We start from the raw sequence: 20133 nt of genomic DNA, 5'->3' as shown, positions 1-20133 counted from the left end.
ATAATTAGAAATGGGAGGAGCAGTGAGAGTGAGTACTTCACTGACCTCGATCAAACAGGATTTTTAAAAGACGCTTCCTGTCAAACAGACTCCATCGCTGCTGCTGCTGATAACAACAACAACGGAGTCAACAGCAGCAGCAGCAGCAGCAGCAGCAGCAGCGATGGAGTTCGTCTGGATCCTGGTGGTCGAGTCGTGAACTCCATGAATCTGAATCCGTTTTAGAAAAGAGAAAAACAAAAAAAGGTTCTGCTCAAAATAATAAAAGGAACCTGTTCTTACATCCATCCAAAACAAATCAGTTTAGTTTTTGTTTGTTTTTAATTTCAAGAATTTAGATTTACTTTTTTTGCAGTAGTAGCATCAATCAACATTTATTAACTCATTAATTAAAGCAGAAGTAAGTGATATATTTGTGTTAATATAAGTCTTAAATAGTTCTATCTTCCGACAGCAATCACTTACATAGAGTGTTTGGACTGAAACACGGGTCTCTCAGTCCCTCTGCTCTGCTCTGAGCCGAGTAGAAAACATTTATCGTATCCTACAGTTTTTATCCAATGAGGAGAGAGAACGGCATGCAGGGCTGTGTGTGCAGCCAAGGAACGCCGTGAATGTGGTGACGTAGCGACGAGGACTGTTATGGTGCGTTCAAGGAAACTCGTATTTTTCCGACCTGTGAAGTGGTACCAGTTCGATCTGGTACGAGTTCACGGGTCGGAAGTTACGAGTGGCCGTTATAGTGACTTTCACAGGTAAAACAGGTCGGAAAAACAAGAGTGGGTTGCCTGAAACGCTACAAAGTCGTAAGTTGTGACTTGAAGCTGTAATTTACGATTTCAAAAGCCTGCCTGGAACGCAGCATTAGCGAAAACGACCGGACCACTTACTTCTGCTTTAATTAAAATGTAATTCATAAATGTTACATAAATCAAAAAGGTGTAGGCTGAAGCTTCAGTTTCTAAGTGTCCTCCCTTTAATTCTTCATTTCAGTTACTGTAAACCTTTGGAGCTCTTCATGTTCAGTGTGAAAGAAGAAAGAAGAAGCAGAAATCATGTTATTTTTTCCTCCATATGGGGGACTTGAAAACATGCAGAACAATCACAGAGCCACCACTGCACTAATTATGAAAGAATATAGTCATATAGCAGAAGCTGGGCTACAACGTGTAAAAAACCATGTTTCTAAGTGCATATTTACACAGAGGCCTAGAGAGGAGTTGTTATTTAGTCCCGGTTGATTCTTTTTCAGTTAGTTTATGCAAATAAGGATTAAACAATGGTTTATAGTGGCAGGTGGTTCCAAGCTGTGCCAAAAATGGACATTTTAGAAAGTTCGCCTGAATATTTTGTAGTAAAATTTCAATAATTTTGTCCTGCTTCAATTACTCTAATCAGAATCAACCACTGCAGAGACAATGTTCATATGTTGTACAATGATTTTATAGAGGGTTTGAGCTTTGGTAGCATTATTCTAAAGGACACTCATCAAAAATATGATTTTCTTTTAGGCGAACATTGAATTTATTAAATTTTTTCTTTGTGTCATCTTCATTTACTCTTCACCAGTAACACATATACTGAAATTTACACATCTCAACAATTTCTTAATTTTTTCCCTTTACTATTACACCAAAAGTATTCAATAGACCTTGTGGTTACAGAGATATACTGATTTTATTATGGATATACAATTTTCGAGAAAAGGCCTAGAAAATAGGCTTGGTTTTTAACACGTTAATGAACTGTTTCTGTTTCTTTGTCTCTGTGATTGTGGACGTTTTTCAGACATGAAGTTAAATCATGAGTCATCACGGCTTTTGGGAGTTTTTTCTGTTTCAGCTCCACAGACTCTGATCTGTCACGAGGCGCTGACCTGAAGTCAGAGGTCAGAGGTCATTCAGACTCTTCATTAAACAGTTTGGAGAGTGTCTTTAATAAATGATGAATTCCCTGTTGTATCAGAGTGTTGACGCATCAGTCATCGACCTGCAGAGAAACTTCACCTCATGAACACTGATGAAAACCTGAGAAAACAACTTTTCCATTGACAAAACATCTGGATGTTGTGATAATACTCATATTTACTGTTAGTGGGTTGTAAATATTGATTAGGAATAAACTGTTTCCTATTATTGACAGAGTGTATTTTTACATTTTGAATATGATTTATTATTGGTTATATTTGCATATCTTTAATGGAGCAGTTACTGTAACTGATTTGATTTGATTAAAAAACAAAATATATATAAACAACCAAACAAACATGGAAACGAACGCTGAGCGTGAATGAAGCTGCAAAGTCCAACAAACTATTGTATTCATATTTATTTGAAAACAACAATCCATTTTTTCCACTTCTACTGCGATTCCTTGTTGCAACTGGGGTCATACATGATATTTGTATTAATTCCACGGAACACCATCACAAACGTTAACCCTTTAAATGCACGTTTACCTTTTTTTTGTCCTTTTTTTTGTTGTATTGTTGTCATTTCTATACAATGACTTGTGCTTTGATATTTTTGAAAGAGAGAAAGATTTTTTTTTTTTTAAAGACATCATCGTAGTCATGATAAGTGTACATAAACAGAGGGAGGAGCCAAATAGAAAAAAGTGGTAAGAAGAGAGGATATACTGGTCGAGTACACACCGATACAGATACAGAGATACACACTCACATTGCAGCCTGCCCGACTCCGCCCACAACTGTCACCGAGAGAGAGAAGAAAGAGAGAGAAAGAGAAAGAGATAGAGAGAGAATAAAAACGAGTTGTTGTGTCGCTGACATCACCACAACTCACCGCTGCTCCCTTCACTTCCTGATTTATACGAGTTTTTAAGTTTCGCTGTTGTTGCCTTGCAACAAATTCACTCCCTGCTGCAGCCGAGCAGAGTTTGGCTGAATATTGCTTAGCTACAAAAGGGAGGAGGGGGGAGGAGAGGAGGAGGGGAGGGGGTGAAAACGCTGTGCAGAAAGCCTCAATGCCACAACTGTTAAATGTATCATTATCAATATTATTATCGATTTTATTATCATTATTATTATTATTGAGATCAGGGACGTTCAAGGACAAATATAAGGTGCATGTGTTTGTGTTCGAGTCCCTGGAAGTAAAAGCCAATAAATAAGAGTCTGAGTGGGCTGATTGACAGGTGTGTGTGTTCGTGTTGTGTGTGTGTGTGTGTGTGTGTGTGCGTGTTGAGGGATATTTACAGGCTGGAATGTTTCCCCGTTTAGATGAAGTCACGTCAGAAGAATAAAAGTTTGTCTGACTGAACATGGAGCTACGTTAGGCGTTTGGTGAACGCTGTGGGAGGCCGGCGTTAACAAGGGGAGGAGGGGAGGAGGAATGGGGAGTGGGGGGGTAATAAAACCAACAATAGAGCAGAATGCCACGGTGCAAGAAGGCATGTTCATTCACTTAATGCTGAGAGCAAGTCTGAGCCTCGAAAAATGTCTAAAAACAAGAAGAAGAAGAAGTAGAAGAAGAAGAGGAAGAAGAAAAAAGTTGAATTTCAAAATTAAATCACAAAATTAAAAGAAGTAAAAAAAAAAATTAAAAAAAAAAATTAAAATCACAACCAGGGGACAAAGAGCAGCCGAGAAAATGTACAAGCAAACGCCCAAAAACCGTAATAATGTGAATGTCATTCTAAATGTTAAGTGCAGATAGATAGATAGATAGATAGATAGATAGATAGATAGATAGATAGATAGATAGATAGATAGATAGATAGATAGATAGATAGATAGATAGATAGATAGATAGATAGATAGATAGACAGTTGATAGAGTCTATATACTGTATGTATCATATGCTGGGTAAATAGTCTTATTCTATGTGTATATACCTCGGAGGAGAGGGCGCTCACTCTGACGTATATAAATAGGTCTAACATATAAAGCCATAGTACAGTGTACATGTCCTCGCCCTAATGTAAGCCATAGCAAAAACCCATGCTTTACATAGAAAAAGGCATCCACGACATTTAAGAAAAAATGTACAATTTATGAAACATGGTAACAATAATAAATAGTATTATATAGAATTGCTGCTGTACACAAAAAAGCCATGTTTTTAAATTTCACTCATATAAAAATATGTTTTAGTGCAACCGTACGTAATAGTAATATCCATAACTTCACATCGCTCGTAGAGACTTTTAAGGTGTCTGAAAAAAAAACACAAAAAGAGGAGGAAGAGAGGGAGAAAGAGAGAAAGAGAGAAGGAGGAAGGGGGAGGGAGGGTTTGCATTTATTACAAAGCTGATACGCAAAAACGTGATAGTATTGTATTTACATTAACCTTCCTGCTTCGTTTGCTTATAAGAATATAAGCAACAAAAAAACAAAAAACAAAAACAAAACGACTGATGAAAGAAAAGGCACACGGAGCTGTCCATCATCTGTCTGTCGTACCGTTTTTTAAATTTTCCTTTTTTTAACCACAGTCCTCAAACGCAACGCAGAGTTTTGGTCGGGCTCGTGTTGGTGTTGGTGTTGGTTGGTGGTGGGAGGGGCTCGAACCTCCTCCTCCTCCTCCTCCTACAAGTCTTTAAATAAGAGTCTGTGGTCTGCGCCCATAGGCCCCGCCCATTTTAGGACATAGGCCCCGCCCCTTTTAGGACACAGGCCCCGCCCCCTTTTGGAGGAGGAAGAGCCTGTGCCTCAGGTTTAGTCTTTTTTTTTTTTGACAAGAGCTGTTTCTTTGTATGCATTGTGTGTGTGTGCGTGTCTGTTTGTGTGTGTGAGAGAGAGAGTGTGTGTGTGTTTGTGTGTGCGTGTGCATGTGTGTGTGTTTTTGTGTCTGTCTGCATGTGTGTCAACTGAGTTACAAGAAATGTGTGTAAAGTGTGCAAAAGTCAAGTTTCTCTCTCTGTTGCACTTCATCCCTTCCTTTTATCCAAATCCCTCCTCCTCTTCTCCTCCTCCTCCTCTTCTCCTCCTCTTCTTCTTCTCCTCCTTCCTCCTCTTCTTCCTCCTCCTCCTCCTCTTCTACGAAACGTCTCTGCTCCTCTTTGTGCTTTCTGCCTCTCTCTCCACCTTCAGAGGTCTAGACGAGTCGGACGAGCCGGGGCTGGGAGCAGGAGGAGGAGGAGGGTGAGGAGGGTGAGGAGAGGAGGAGGAGGAGCCAAAGGAGGAGGAAGGTGAGGGAGAAGGTGAGGGTGAGGAGGAGGAGGAGGGGAGGGAGGGGCTAAAGTGCTGAATCCCAGGAGGAGGAGGAGGAGGAGGAGCAGGAGGAGGAGGAGAAGGAGGAGACATGGAGATGGATGGAGAGCGGCTGAGCTGATGCTGATGGTGATGGTGGTGGTGGTGGTGGTGGGGGTGGGGGTGGGAGTCGGGGGAGAAATCGGGGGGGAAGGAGGAGGAGGAGGTGGGGGCTGCTCCTCCTCCTCCTACTCCTCCTCCATCCTCAGAGTCGATGCAGAGGGAGGCGATGGCCTTGGTGCAGGTATGGATTCCCTCCTCCTGCTCCTGCCTCCCTCCTCCCCCTCCCCCTCCCTCCCTCTCCGGCAGCGGGTGAGGAGATGGCGACTCCCTCACCCACTCCCCTACTCCTCCTCCTCCTCTCTGTCCTCCTCCTCCTCCTCCTCCTCTCTCGACGATGAAGGAGGTGAAGTCGCTGCTGGTGGAGTCCTCCGACGTGCTCTTCTGCAGCGACAGGCGGGCGGCCAGCGAAGGCTCCGCCCCCTGGTGGCGGAGCGGCGTCGTCACGGACAACGGGACGGAGTGAACCATCTGGATCCCACCGATGGGGATCATGGGATACGGTGAGCGAACCTGAAACAAAAACAAAACACAGATGGTCGTCAATTATTTGTACAATATTTGTTCATGAAAAGAGTAAAAACCACGAGGAGCTGAGAGTTTTTATTTAGTTTTTCAGTTTGATTTTTTATTTCAGTTTAGTTTTAGTGAGTTCAACAAGTGATGAATCAGTTTGAGTTTAGTTTTTATTTTAGAGGAATTGACTAGTTTGTATTTATTCTTAGTCTTAGTTGTAGTTTTTATTTAGTCTTAGTTGTAGTTTATAAATACTACTATAATAACCCTGGTCCTCTCTGGGTTTTATATCTCTTAGAAGTCACTTAGATCCTGACTTGGATGCATTTTAATCGGAGAAAAAAAGAAAAAAGGGGGAAAAAGTGATCGACAGACGTCAATCATCAGGTTACGTAAAGACGCAACCAGTCAGTTTGTCACAAATAAGGAGGAAAAAAAAACTAAAGGACATAGAAGTACTTAGAGTTAAAGCAGAAGTGAGTGATCCGGTCGTTTTGGCTAATGCTGCGTTCCAGGCAGGCTTTTGAAATCGTAAATTACAGCTTCAAGTCACAACTTACGACTTTGTAGCGTTCCAGGCAACCCACTCGTGTTTTTCCGACCTGTTTTACCGGTGAAAGTCACTATAACGGCCACTCGTAACTTCTGACCCGTGAACTTGTACCAGATCGAACTGGTACCACTTCACGGTCGGAAAAATACGAGTTTCCTTGAACGCACCATAACAGTCCTCGTCGTTACGTCACCACATTCACGGCGTTCCTTGGCTGCACACACAGCCCTGCATGCCGTTCTCTCTCCTCATTGGATAAAAACTGTAGGATACGATAAATGTTTTCTCTTCGGCTCAGAGCAGAGCAGAGTGACTGAGAGACCCGTGTTTCAGTCCAAACACTCTATGTAAGTGATTGCTGTCGGAAGATATAACTATTTAAGACTTATATTAACACAAATATATCACTCACTTCTGCTTTAACTAATAATACAGTAATATCTGTGGACAGGTTGTGGGTGGTTCTCAAAGGTAATAACAGGGCTTGATCCTTAATCAATAATCAATCAATAATCAGTGTATTGATTATTGATGATGGTTAATGTGTCGATTTAACTGTAATTAACAAATTAAAAAATGAACTGACCTGGAGCTGCGAGTGCAGAGGGAGGTGACTGAACAACACCTGCTGAGGCGGGCTGGACTGGTTACCATGGTTACTGGCCTGGTCCTGTTCCCCTAGCGACGGCGAACCTGGACGATGTTCCTGGAGACACAAGAGCATCATCATCAGCATCATCAGCATCATCATCATCAGCATCATCTTCACCATCACCAGCATGTCTCTCTCTGATTGGACGCTGCTCGTACATTTAAAGGGATATTCCGGTGTAAGTTTAACCAACAACAGCACAAACAGGGTCCCATCCCATAATACCAGGCATCAAACACCTGCTAGCTTTGACTGGTTTCTATTGAAATGAGACCAAAACACAACTCACCCACTCTCTTCCACGTTATTCAATGTTTGCTTTGAAATAGTTCATTTATGTGTTGTAGTTAAAAAATACCAGTAAAATGGTTTTATTAAGTTTATTAGTTTATTAATTGGATTTTATTTTGACAGTCGAGTTACTGATGACATCACTTCCTGATAGGTCACCTGTGTCTGTTAATCTCCTGTTTATATGTTTATATTCATTTTTCTTGTTTTGTGCTATTGTTCAGGCAACGCTCTAAGTGTATTTATTTGATGTTCAATGTGTTAAAAATAAGAAATAGTGAGAGCTGTTAAAAAATTACATTTTATTTGTAATTTAAAAGTAGATTTTGCCTGGTTTCTATTGAAAACACAACTCACCCACTCTCCTCCTCCAGCTGCTTCCAGTGTTTTTCTCTGTTTCTAACAATGACTAACGAGTGTTAAACAGAGAAATGAACAGAGTTGAGTTTATCAAACTGTCACAGTCAGAAAAGCTGCTGCAGTTTAGGAACTAAACGTCTCTGGACTCTTTATTTTTCTACTGCACTCGGTGATCGACTCGTCAGGGCTTCTGCATTAGTAGGAAGCAGCTGGAGGAGAGTGGGTGAGTTGTGTTTTGGTCTCTTTTCAATAGTAACCAGGCAAAGCTAGCAGGTGTTTGATGCTTCATATTATGGGATGGAACCCTGTTTGTACTGTTAATAAAATGTGATGCTGATCTGAGCATTATTTGTGGTTATGAGTGGCGGTTTTGCTCTTGGCTCCATAGACAGCAGTGTGTCTCTATCTGGCTGGCATGGGTTAAACTTACACCAGAATATCCCTTTAAATGTGATGGAAAAACAAATATGAAATAAGGAAAAACTAAAACAGCAGCAAACAAACGTCCTCCTGGACCCTGAACGCACCACGGCAGATCAAAGCGGCGGCTGGAGGAAGCAGCAGAGTCTGAGCTTCAGCTCTTAAGAGGAAAAACAGCCGCGTTATTAACCACAGCTCCGACGGCCAAGATCCCATTACCCCCAAACCCCAGCGCCTCTCTCTCTCTGTCTGTCTGTCTGCCTCGCTCGCCCCCCCTCCCCTCCCTGAAGGCCTCGCTCTGCCAAACTCTCCTCTGTTTCCATCGGCCGACCTCACTTCACCAAGTGTTTTAAAAAATCTACTAACGGAGGAAAAACAAGAATCATCTCGACGACTTCACTTTGTTCGGTAACACTTTACTTGAATAGGTTTCATAAGATTGACATAACAGCTGTCATAAACATCAATGAATACTTATGACAGCTGTTGTTAAGTGTCATTCGGTAAGTTATGTCACTTTTGATGCAAAGTTGACATTGTTTGAGATGTCCTTGTTATGAGAATTTTTAAAGTTTGTCCATTAGGTCTGCTATGACAGTTTAAATTGTCTTTATGTCAAGTTGTCAGAACAAAAACATCTCAAACAATGTCAACTTTGCATCAAAAGTGACATAACTTACCGAATGACACTTAACGACAGCTGTCATAAGTATTCATTGATGGTTATGACAGCTGTTATGTCATGGTTATGACAGTGTTATGTCAATCTTATGAATACCTATTCAAGTAAAGTGTTACCCTTTGTTCTCATCGACAAACAAGTGGAAACAAACGGCAAAGAGAAGTTCAGGTTCATCCCACCTCTCCTCCTCCTCCTCCTCCTCCTCTGCTGCTTTAATAAAACTCTGATTTATTCAACACGTGTTGCGTTCAAAGACCTGCTGCTGCCAAACGTGTGATTAGTTCACACGACGTTTAACCCAGTGAAACAAAGACGATAGAAAAGAAGAAGCTGCTCTGGACGGAAACGTCTGAGAATAAACAGAGAGAAGAGAAGTGATGGAGGGATGAGGAGAGGAGGAGGAGTGGAGGAGGAGAGGAGTGAAGGAGTGGAGGAAGCTCTCAGTCTCTCACCGTCTCCATCTCTGTGCTGGTCCGGTGGCGTCCCAGAATGCCGAGCTCTCCCTGAGCCAGGACGCCGGTCTGATGAGTCTGCCTCAGGCCCCGCTGCTGGCTGCACACACACACACACACACACACACACACACACACACACACACACACACACACACACACACACACACACACACACAGATGTTAATAATGTGAGCTGCTCTCGTAGAAAATCAAATAAAAACATAAAAAACAGTCAAAGGTTCAGCTTTGAGGGAACACAAATCTAAAATATCGATAGTATTGATACCAACGTTGGTATTGGTATTGATCAGTACTGAAGTTTCAGTTTCTCTTCTCTACATTAACAACTCTCGTTACAGAGCAGCTGTTTAAACACCCTCCTCTCTCTAGCAGAGTGTTTTATTATGAACATAATCCTGATTAATTAAAGGACAAATTACAAAATAATTCAATGATCATTAACAATTCTAATTTTGATGATGTATCCACGTCATAAATTATGATGCATCTCTCTTCCCTAAAAGTAGATAATAGTAAAACTGTATTGCAAGTAAAAAGTATCAACGGTATCAACAGTGGCTCTGTATTTACTTGATATTGGATCAATACTAGGTTTTGCAGTATCACACAGCCCTGGTGCCGACAATGTTGCAAATCATATTTTAAGTTCAAGTTTGTTTTAAATGCAAAATCTGCAGCTTATTCACAGTTTTCACCGCATGTCGTTGAGAGTAAACAGTCGACTGCTCTTCATTTGTTAAATCTTGAGTGAGAAAACTACACGTTGTGTTTGTGTCGGTGATGTGAGGCGTTTAAAGTTCAACCTGGGCGCTAGTTTCTAATATTTCAGCTCTAACAGAATGAATGTTTAGATTTTCTTGTTACTGTTTCCTGTCCTTCAGTCTGTCCCTGTATAATGGGAGCAGACGGATCTTAGTTTACATCCCATAAAACCAGCTCTGTTTCCTAACATGTCGTCTTTCTTGAAGTGAACAAACCCCTCGGTGTCTGTTAGAAGACATCTGACGTTGTCTGGTTTTATGGGATGTAAACAGATCTGTCTGATGATTCATTCTATAAGTTAGTTGTTATGAACCAGAGCCCCAGGTTGAATTTGAGTGGAATCGTCCTTTAATCAAACACCTGTAAACTGTGTCAACAAGCTGCTTGTGGTTTCACTGCACTGCAAAAACTCTAAACCTTTCCAAGAATATTGGTCTTATTTCTTGTCAAAATGTCTCATTTCTAGTCAAAACTAATCTCTTTCCACTTAGAATAAGACTCATCACCTAAAAATGAACTTGTTTTTAGATCATTTTCACTTGTTTCAAGTAAATTTTCACTTGAAATAAGTAGAAAAATCTGCCAGTGAAAGCAAGTTGTTTTGTGTTTGTAGTAAGAAAGAAAAACTTGCTCCACTATCAGATTTTTCTACTTATTTCAAGTGAAAATCTGCTTGAAAGAAGTAAAAAGTGTCTAAAAACAAGCTGCTTTTAGTGTGATGAGTCTTATTTTAAGTAGAATGAGATTTATTTTGACTAGAAATAAGACAAATATTCTTGGTAAGATTTTGAGTTCTGTTACCGTGGCAACAGTCGTAGCATCATCCTCTCACCTTTGGTGGTGCAGGTGTGTGTGGAGCCCTCGGCGCGGCGACAGCGGGCGGATCACGCCGCGGTGGCGCCCCCGCGGCGACAGGTCGCGCTTGAAGTCTCTTCCTGCGGGCGACGTGGGGCGGGAGAGGGGGGAGAGCAGCTCCCGCCGGTAACTCCCCCCCGCTCCCCCTCCTCCTCCCAGCTCCCGCCGGGGGGAGACGTGGCGCAGCGGCGAGGCGTCGCGCCGCGGGGACAGGTGGCCGCGCGGCGAGATGTCGCGGCGAGGGGAGAGGTAGCGGCGGGCCGAGGGCGAGGAGGGGGAGGGGGAGGCGGGGGAGGGGCAGCCGGAGTGGTGGTCGAGGCCGGGGGAGGAGAGGCGGGAGGAGGAGGAGGGGGAGGGGGAGGAGTCTTCGTCCATGGGCGGCGCCAGCAGCAGCGGGACGCCCTGCGGCCTCTGAACGCACCGCGGCGGCGGCGGCGGCGGCGGCTCCTGAGTGGTGATGTGGATGCTCGGCACCGTGGTGAAGTAGCCGAACAGCGGCGGCGGCTTGGTGGTGGTGGTGGCGCTGCTGTTGTTGCCTAGCAGCGGCGACAGGTGGGTTGCCACGGCGACGGCCAGCGAGGAGGAGGAGGAGGAGGAGGAGAAGCCGTACGGCGGCTGAGGGCTGGTGGAGCGCGACCGCGTCTTGGGCGTGGAGTCGCCGTCGTAGTAGTCGTCCTCCTCGTCGTCCTCGTCGTCCACCTCGTCCCCGTCCTCCTCGCCGCCGTCAGAGTCGTCGGCGTCGGAGAACTGGTGGTCGGTCATCGCCGCCCGGGAAACCTTCTCCGACCGCGGACCGTCATCACCCACGTCTGCAGGAGGAAGAGGAGGAGGAGGAGGAAGAGTTCATCAATGAGACAATGGCTGTTTTCAAAACCGCATACTACCGTACTACCTACTACATACTACATACTGCGTCAGTATGTACTGTATACTGCATACTAAATGTGGGATTCAGTATGCAGTATACGAGTTTCCCAGAATGCATTTCGCTGCAACCGGTAGCAGTAGCTGTAAAACAGGCGAAAAGCTGTTTTATTTCCCGCTCTAGCGCTGTTATTACGTAACTTTATTAAGTTTTAATATTTGTTCATGTGAGAAAGTAACTGTTTAGACGGTCTGCCGGTCTGCAGAGCTGCTCGGCCGGCCAACCTCCGTCGTCATCCCAGGGGAGAAAACGATCGCTAATTAACTGACTGATTAACTAACTAGATGAAATCTAACAATTGTGGCAGTAGCATTACTTAGTTTGAATGAAAAGTGAAGCTTCCTGTGTGTATTGGACAGAAGAGCAGCTGGTCAGATACTGGAGATATTTTCTGAATCAGTACGACATCCGGGAATAATTCGCATTCTGCAGATTTTGCTTTTGTTTGCATACTGCATTTTGGCCAAATCAGTACGTACTAGCAGTATAGTATGCGGTTACGAATACAGCCAATAACACAAACTGATCTGAGAACTGAATTTACTGTATAAACTTTATTTAAACAATGGTGTTATATTGATGAGGCTTGACAGCCGACTTCTTTTATTAGCGTAACTTTACTGTTCGTCTGCTCAACAGTTGAACAAAGTCGCGTTCAAAACTGCTTCTTGTTTCTTGTTGTTTGTTCCGTATCACACCTACGGGTGCCTCTAACGGCCCCCACAGAGCCGCGCGCACTGTCCGCGGACGTTTGAGGTTTCATAGTCGAGCGTACGGTGTCACATTTAAAACAGGTCGATGAGAAGATTTCCCGCCGAGCAGTTTGTGTGACACTGAGTACGCATACGCAGAGTCCGCGCGGTCGTAAAAATTGAGCTTTGCGCGGATGGGTCCGGCGGACATCCACTTGGGGTCCGCATTGAGTCTGCCTCGTCCGCGGAGTCAAGTACGCCTACGTATGTGGGGGGGCTTAAGGCTCACAAGGATATTACTACACATTTAAAGATGGCCGACATTTCTATCGCAACCAATCACAACTTTTACACTTTTATTTTATTTCATTTGTAATAATTTTGATGTTTAATATTAAATATTCTGTATAAAAAACGAACTGTATCTTTAAATAGTTCATTTATTCTGTAAGAGTTGAACACTTGGCTGAGCAGAAATCATTTTGTCTAGATTCTTAAACTGTGTAATGTGACACTACAGATTATCTACATGAGGAAACATAAAAAACAACATTTCCTTCCAAGAAATCCTGGATTTTCCAGTTTTCCAGGAGGATTTGTGTCCAGTTTCTCTCCCGTATCCACATTTACAAGATCCACCTGAAGTTCCCTGCTGCTCTGAAACAAACCGCAGCGATCGGATCGTTTCAGAATCAGCTGATCGACGTTTGGAAGTTTGGAGTCGAGTGGAAAAAAATATTTAAATGTGGAAACTGAAGGAAAAAAACTGAAACTGTGGCTTCAGAACAGACGAGTTCAGGAAACACGGAGCGTTTTATTTAAGGTTTGTGTGTCAAGTGTTTGACTCTGCTTCCCGTTACACTAATTATCCCTGTTCCAGCGCCACGGCAACGAGATAGCCCAGTTTCCTACCTCCGTCGTCGGCCTCGTTGTCCTCCACCGAAGACATGGAGACTCCCAACTCCAGACACTTTTTCATATGAGCCTTCGACTTCATGTGCTTGGTCAGGTTTCCTACAAAACACACACACAGACACACACACACACAGACACACAGACACACACACACACAGACACACACAGCATTTAATGACCCTCGGTGGAAACCAGAGCTTGTTTGGCTGCAGCGACGCTCGAGTGAAAAGGAACGAGGGTGAAATGGAAACAGCAGCGGAGGAAAAGAAAAAGAAAGAAAACAAAAAAAAGGACAAAACCACAAAATTACTAATTTACTAACGACATATAATTTTTACAAAATGTGGTTTAATGACATAACGACTGAAGCTGCTCTGAACTCAGTCTGAGTTTATCAGGCAGGTAGCAGCTTCTCTTTAAACCTCGTTCACGACTACACTTCACTCTGGATCTTTAGTTTTAATCTATCCATCCATTTTCAATGCTTTTCTCTTTTTATTATTATTTCTTACCAAAAAATATAGAGGAAAAAATCTACATTTCTTTTAATTTCACTTAGAAGATTAAAATTCATTGTATGAAAATAGAAAAACTAAATATATTATAGATGAGAAAAAGACTCATTAGTATCTGTGTATCTGTAATACAGTCGACAATTCCAACATATTTATTACGGCCATTATGCAGTAAAACACAGCAAGTTATATTCTTCTTGTTGGTTAATCTCATGCGAACCTCCCAGTCCATGTTGTTCTTCTGTTAATGGTTTAATGCTCTGTTGTCATTTTGTCTAGTTTCCTCTGAATCTGTCGTTTTTATTCAATAACAACCTGACAATGGGACGAGACGTGGAAAAGAGCCATGTGGCTAAAAATAAAGAAAGAAAGAAATGAGTAAAAAAGTATAAGTGCATATTATAATTTTACATTTTGAGATCGAATTGTGTTAATTTTATTTTAAATGTACCTATGTATGTTTCATGTTGTTGTCTTTGTTGCCTGGAACTGGTTTTCATTTGACTCGGTTAAATAAAGGTTAAATAAAAACATAAAAAATAAAATCAGTATCGGCAGAATGATTTATAAAAGATGAATTAACGATAAAAATGTCCAACAACTGTTACCAAATGTTTTTTTTTTTCCTCATTTTGTGAGAATCTCATTTATCAGATTATTTATCAGTTTTGCTAAATAAATCCAGACCAGAACCTGGACCAGATGTTCCTCCACACTGGAACAAAACATCTGGACGTCCAGTCAGAAGCTTCATTCGTCTTTCTGGGGTTTTTGGAACATTTATAATTTTCTAAAACAAACATATGAAAGCGATGCATCATGGGACATCATCGTTATACATCATTATAATGAAGAAGGGTTAAGCGAGCCCTACCTTTGGTCTTGAAGGCGAAGTTGCAGAACTTGCAGACGTAGGGCCGGACGTCGGTGTGCGTGCGGATGTGTTTCTTCAGCATGCTGGGCTTCTTGCAGCGGATGCCGCACTCCTCACAGATGTACTTCCCCCGGCCGCGGCCGCGCACGTACACGTAGTCCTCGTTGGACTTGTACCTGCGGGACAAGGTGAGACAGACAGGCGGCGGTGAGGTCACGAGGCCGGAGCGGCGTTCATTCATTCATTCATACACGTGAGAGAATTAATGCAGAAACACAATGTAAACATGAGAATATGAAGTGGAACAGGTTCAAGGTTCAAGGTGAGTTGAATTATTCAGCCAGAAGATTCACTTCATTTCACCAGAGTTTATTCAGACCTGAAGGAGAATCAGTGTGTGTGAGTGTGTGTATGTGTGTGTGTGTCCTCGACAGAGAGGTCAGAGGTCATGGTCGACCGCCCTGCAGCTGGAACACACACACACACACACACACACACACACACACACACACACACTGTCTAATACACACACCTGCTGACACAGAGGTTTAATAGAAACATCTACCTTTATTTTGAAGGAGCTTTAATAGAAACATCTACCTTTATTCTGAAGGAGCTTTAACACAAACATCTACCTTTATTTTGAAGGAGCTTTAATAGAAACATCTACCTTTATTTTGAAGGAGCTTTCATACACATGTCTACCTTTATTCTGAAGGAGCTTTAACACAAACATCTACCTTTATTCTGAAGGAGCTTTAACACAAACATCTACCTTTATTCTGAAGGAGCTTTAATACAAACATCTACCTTTATTCTGAAGGAGCTTTAATACAAACATCTACCTTTATTTTGAAGGAGCTTCCATACAAACATCTACCTTTCTTTTGAAGGAGCTTTAATACAATCATAGGCCTTTATTTTGAAGGAGCTTTAACAGAAATTATTGGTGCTGGAAAATAAATGTGAATTTGCAGCATTAAAGGGTCGTTTCTATATTAAAAAATTGTATTTGATATGATGTCATCGATGTTGCTCATTGATCCTCAGACTCTTCATGTTCCTGATGGAGATGTTGAGGTTTCTATGGTTGATTAAAGCAACGTCATGTTTTTATCTTTTATATATTTATTATATTGTATATAACAGTTTGATTTGTTACAGGATGTTTATTCACAACAGAAAGTTCAAGAAGAACAGAGGAAGAAGAGGAAGAAGAAGTGAAAGGATGAGACACGAGAGCAGAAGTGAAGTCAGAACCAGAACTGGACTCGACCTCTGTGTGACCTTCTTTTTTTTCCAGCTGTGAGATGAAAACTGATCTTTGATCCTTTTCACAGTCGGACCTGTCGCTGCGGCAACCTCAACATCATCACAACTCACTTTTCCAGATGACAGCGAAGTGGATCATCAGTCGCCGACAGCAGCTGTTTAAAATATTTTAACAACATTTTTCTTTTCTTTTTTAAACATCTGTATACATTTTACATCATTAACATGTTTATTATTATTTTACAGTAAAGTTGAATGAATTTATCTAATTCTAATTGAAATATGTTTTTATTATGGTTGATGCATCTTTATTGGTTTTTTAAACAACGTTAATAAACATGGATAGTTTTAATATATAATACATTTTGAGGAAAGGGACATTTTTATGGATTCTTCTTTTGAAATGTTTTTGAATTTGTGGACTTTTAAATTAATTTTATATTGATTTTTACATTACAATTTAATATTTACAGATTGTTTTGTTGAGGTTTTGCAGATTTAGTTTGATTTATTTTTTTATAGAGTCTTGGTGAACTTTTTATTTATTCATTTATATTTGTATTTATTTGCAGAGATAGTTTGAAGTGTTTTCCTCTTGAACGAGTCGAAGCTGGAGAAACAGAAATAAAAACCTTTCTGGTTTCTACATCTCAACTTCACTTCGATGAGACTGAAATATTTAACTCACAGCACATCTGACAGTTTTATATTCAGGTAAATCTCTCTGTGTTTAGATTTAGTTTTTGTCGTTCAATAAAAATAAAAGAGTTTTGTGAAACGACAGATTTACAGCACGGTAATATTTTTATATTTCTGTTTACTGGCGTCCACCAATAAGGATCCAGCGAGGATCCTGCAGCAATAAAAGGCTGAATCTGAGGTTTAGTTTGATAAAAGTGAAACTATTAAATATTAATTATGATGTTATTAAAGTCACATGAAGCTCATTTTATTTTCATAGAGAGCTCAGGAATCCGTCCTGAAAGGAAAATGAAGCTGCAGCCGCCTGCAGCGCCGCACATTCCTACAGCCTCGTAACGTTTTATAGTCGTACAGTACAGAGCCAAGGTTACACACACACACACACACAAACACACAAACATGTAAATATGACCCTCACCACACACACGCGCGCACACACACACACACACACACACACACACACACACACATACGAGGAGTTATTAAATGAAGCAGACAGTGAAGTAAATCTCTTTTGTCCCTAAAGGACGTTTTGGATTCAGTAAGTGAATAAAAGCAAACAAACAGGAAAAGACACACACACACACACACATACATTAAAGGGATAGTCCAACATTTTGGCAAAGTGGCCCATTGCCATAACCCCTATTGTCATAGCAGTAGGTTCTTTACCTTTAATTGTCGTTACCAGACAGAGTTGTTTTAGAGGGAAATACAGAGACTGCTTGGTGAAAAACTGTCCCTGAAGGCAACGCGCATCAGTGGTTTTGCATGAATTTCCCTCTAAAACAACTCTGTGTGGTAACGTTGTGTTACTATCTCATAGCGTGGTGAATGTGCAGGTCACAACTTGTCCACCAGAGCGTTGTGGAGTTGTTGGATTGTGTATTTGATGAGTTTGATGAGGGAAACCAAGAAATCCCATAATGAGCCTCCGTAGCGTAGCTCTGTGCAGCTCACGGCTCTGCTCCGCCGTTCTAAAAACAGCTTGCACCGACAATTAAAGGTAACGAACCTACTGCTATGACTATAGGGATTATGGCAATGGGCCACTTTGCCAAAATGTTGAACTATCCCTTTAATTATTCCCTGTATTCTTGTTTTTAACTTGTAACAAATTTGGTTTTTGAATATGTGGGTGAGGTTTTCATAGAAGCCCTTTTGGGTTTCATACCTCCCCTTTGCACATCCCAGTCATGATGATTGTTCATGCTGTTTTAAATGATGAGCCGACTTCTTTCCTTTCTCTCCCACGTCCCCTGAACGCCTCATCATGGCTGTGAAAGCGAAGCCGCTTTATGATCTTACCGTGTGCGGCGGCGGCGGCGAATAAAACAGAACAAAACACAACAATCATCACACTGATTCATTTTCATAAGCGGCCGCAGCTGTGTAAACGTCCAGAGCTGCTGCTGCTGCTGCTGCTGCTGCTGCTGCTGCTGCTGCTGCTGCTTAGCTCACTGGTGCTTTTTTTTAAAGGTTGCCTTTTATCATCAGGCAGACGGACTGGCGATGAAAACTAGCTTTTTTAGCTAACTCGGGTGCATTTACATTTGTTTTTACAATGTTTTATCAAAGGGATAGTTCACCCAAAATTCAAAATTCACTCATTATCTACTCCCCCTCATGTCGACTAAGAGCTGTGAGAATTTTGTCCATATAATGGTTGTGAATGGATACCAACTTTCTTTGTCCAAAAAGACACACCAAAAATTATCCAAATACCTCCATACTGCTCGTCTGTAATGTCCCTTTTGTATTGAAGCCCCGACATGAGAAATTGTTCCGAAAAAAATTAAATAAGTCTATATTTTAAACTTGTTTGTAGCGGAAGCTCCCAGTGTCTCGGTTCACTGCTCTTCCAGTGTCAGTGCAAATCTCGGACCGGTGGAGCAATTTCTCATTTCGGGGCTTCAATACAAGAGGGACATTACATACGAGCAGCATGGAGGTATTTGGATGTTTTTTGGTGTGTCTTTTTGTTACGAAGACAGTTGGTATCCATTTGCAACCGTCATATGGACATGCACTGCTACGCCGAGACCCCCTGTAACTCAGAGAAGCCACGGAGGACTCTGAAACTTCTCCCAGCCCTTAGTGCACATGAGGGTGAGTAGATAATGAGTGAAATTTCAATTTTGGGTGAACTATCCTTTTAATGCTGCTGCTGCTGCTGCTGCTCTACCTGATCCTCCAACACATGAGGCCCTCCACTACCCATCAGCCACTTCTCCAGCCGCTCGCTGCAGACAGGACAGGAAACGGCACAATTCACCCGTCGCTCTCACTCTTTCTTCCACCACAAAGAAAACAGACTCTTTCTTTTTTTCTTTCTTTTCCCTCCTCCTCCTCCTCCTCCTCCTCCTCCTCCTCCTCCTCCTCCTCCTCCTCCTCCTCCTGAACGTGAAGCCCAGAGAGGAGACAGCCAGACAGACAGACATTTACCAGCAGCATCTGACTGACTGACTGACTGACGGTGGTGGTTGGTGGTTGGTGGTAATTTCCCCACCGTGACAGACGGACTCATGCACCGATCCGGCTGCCAAGTGTTTCACCGCCGGTTCACTCGGGACAGAAAAATCACGTCTGACAGGGATGTTTAAAGAAAAGCGAGTCATGTAAAGGAATGAGAGGAGCTGGAAGCGGGCCGCGGCTGGCTGCGGTTTCTGTTTTTAGACCAGAGGGAGAAGTTGTAGAGACTTGAACCCAGAGGTGGAAACGCTGCCCTGGTTCTGGTTCCTCTTTCTTTTTTTTCTTTTTTTCTTTTTTCTTTCTTTTTTTTTAGCTCGTGACCCCATGAAACAAAGAGATCAGTGCAGCAGCCGAACGAGTCTGCGGCTCGTGACCAGGTCGACTACAGACGGAGGATTTTACTGCTCCGCTGAGTTCAGGGAAACAACGGAGATCAGAGAGAGAGAGAGACGGCGCGACGACGTGGTGTTTTCACTACACACACAGCAGCAGCCATATTGTTAGAAAGGTAGATGTTTGTGTTAAAGCTCCTTCAAAATAAAGGTAGATGTTTGTATTAAAGCTCCTTCAAAATAAAGGTAGATGTTTGTGTTATAGCTCCATACAGTATAAAGGTAGATGTTTGTGTTAAAGCTCCATACAGTATAAAGGTAGATGTTTGTGTTAAAGCTCCATACAGTATAAAGGTAGATGTTTGTGTTAAAGCTCCATACAGTATAAAGGTAGATGTCCATGTGTAGTGTGATTATAAAGCAGCTCTAGGTTCTATATTAATACTGTGAAAGTATCAAAGCCTCAGTCCACAGAGAAATGCACACAGCCTGTATTCAGAAACTGAGCCTTAAAACCAGCCGTCAGGACTTCCTGTCCCTTTGTGATGTCACAACGAAGCAGTCATTCCCTCACCATCCTAAAACTTGCAGGGTT

At 42.1% G+C, this 20133-nt stretch overlaps 1 protein-coding gene across 1 annotated transcript in view; it reads right to left on the bottom strand.

Annotated features, from left to right (window-relative positions):
* Positions 1 to 2359: 2359 nt before the first annotated feature.
* Positions 2360 to 20133, bottom strand: part of hivep2a (HIVEP zinc finger 2a) — a 30131-nt gene continuing 12357 nt past the window's right edge. The window contains 6 exon segments of the mRNA XM_084000948.1: positions 2360 to 5785; positions 6928 to 7047; positions 9199 to 9298; positions 10817 to 11648; positions 13369 to 13470; positions 14761 to 14936. Coding sequence (XP_083857074.1) covers positions 5000 to 5785; positions 6928 to 7047; positions 9199 to 9298; positions 10817 to 11648; positions 13369 to 13470; positions 14761 to 14936 — 2116 coding nt within the window. The 3' untranslated portion in view covers positions 2360 to 4999.

This window comes from Trachurus trachurus, assembly GCF_905171665.1.
Source record: "Trachurus trachurus genome assembly, chromosome: 24".
NCBI lineage: Eukaryota > Metazoa > Chordata > Actinopteri > Carangiformes > Carangidae > Trachurus > Trachurus trachurus.
Note: the sequence above shows the minus strand (reverse complement) of the source record. Positions and strands in the feature narration are given on the sequence as shown.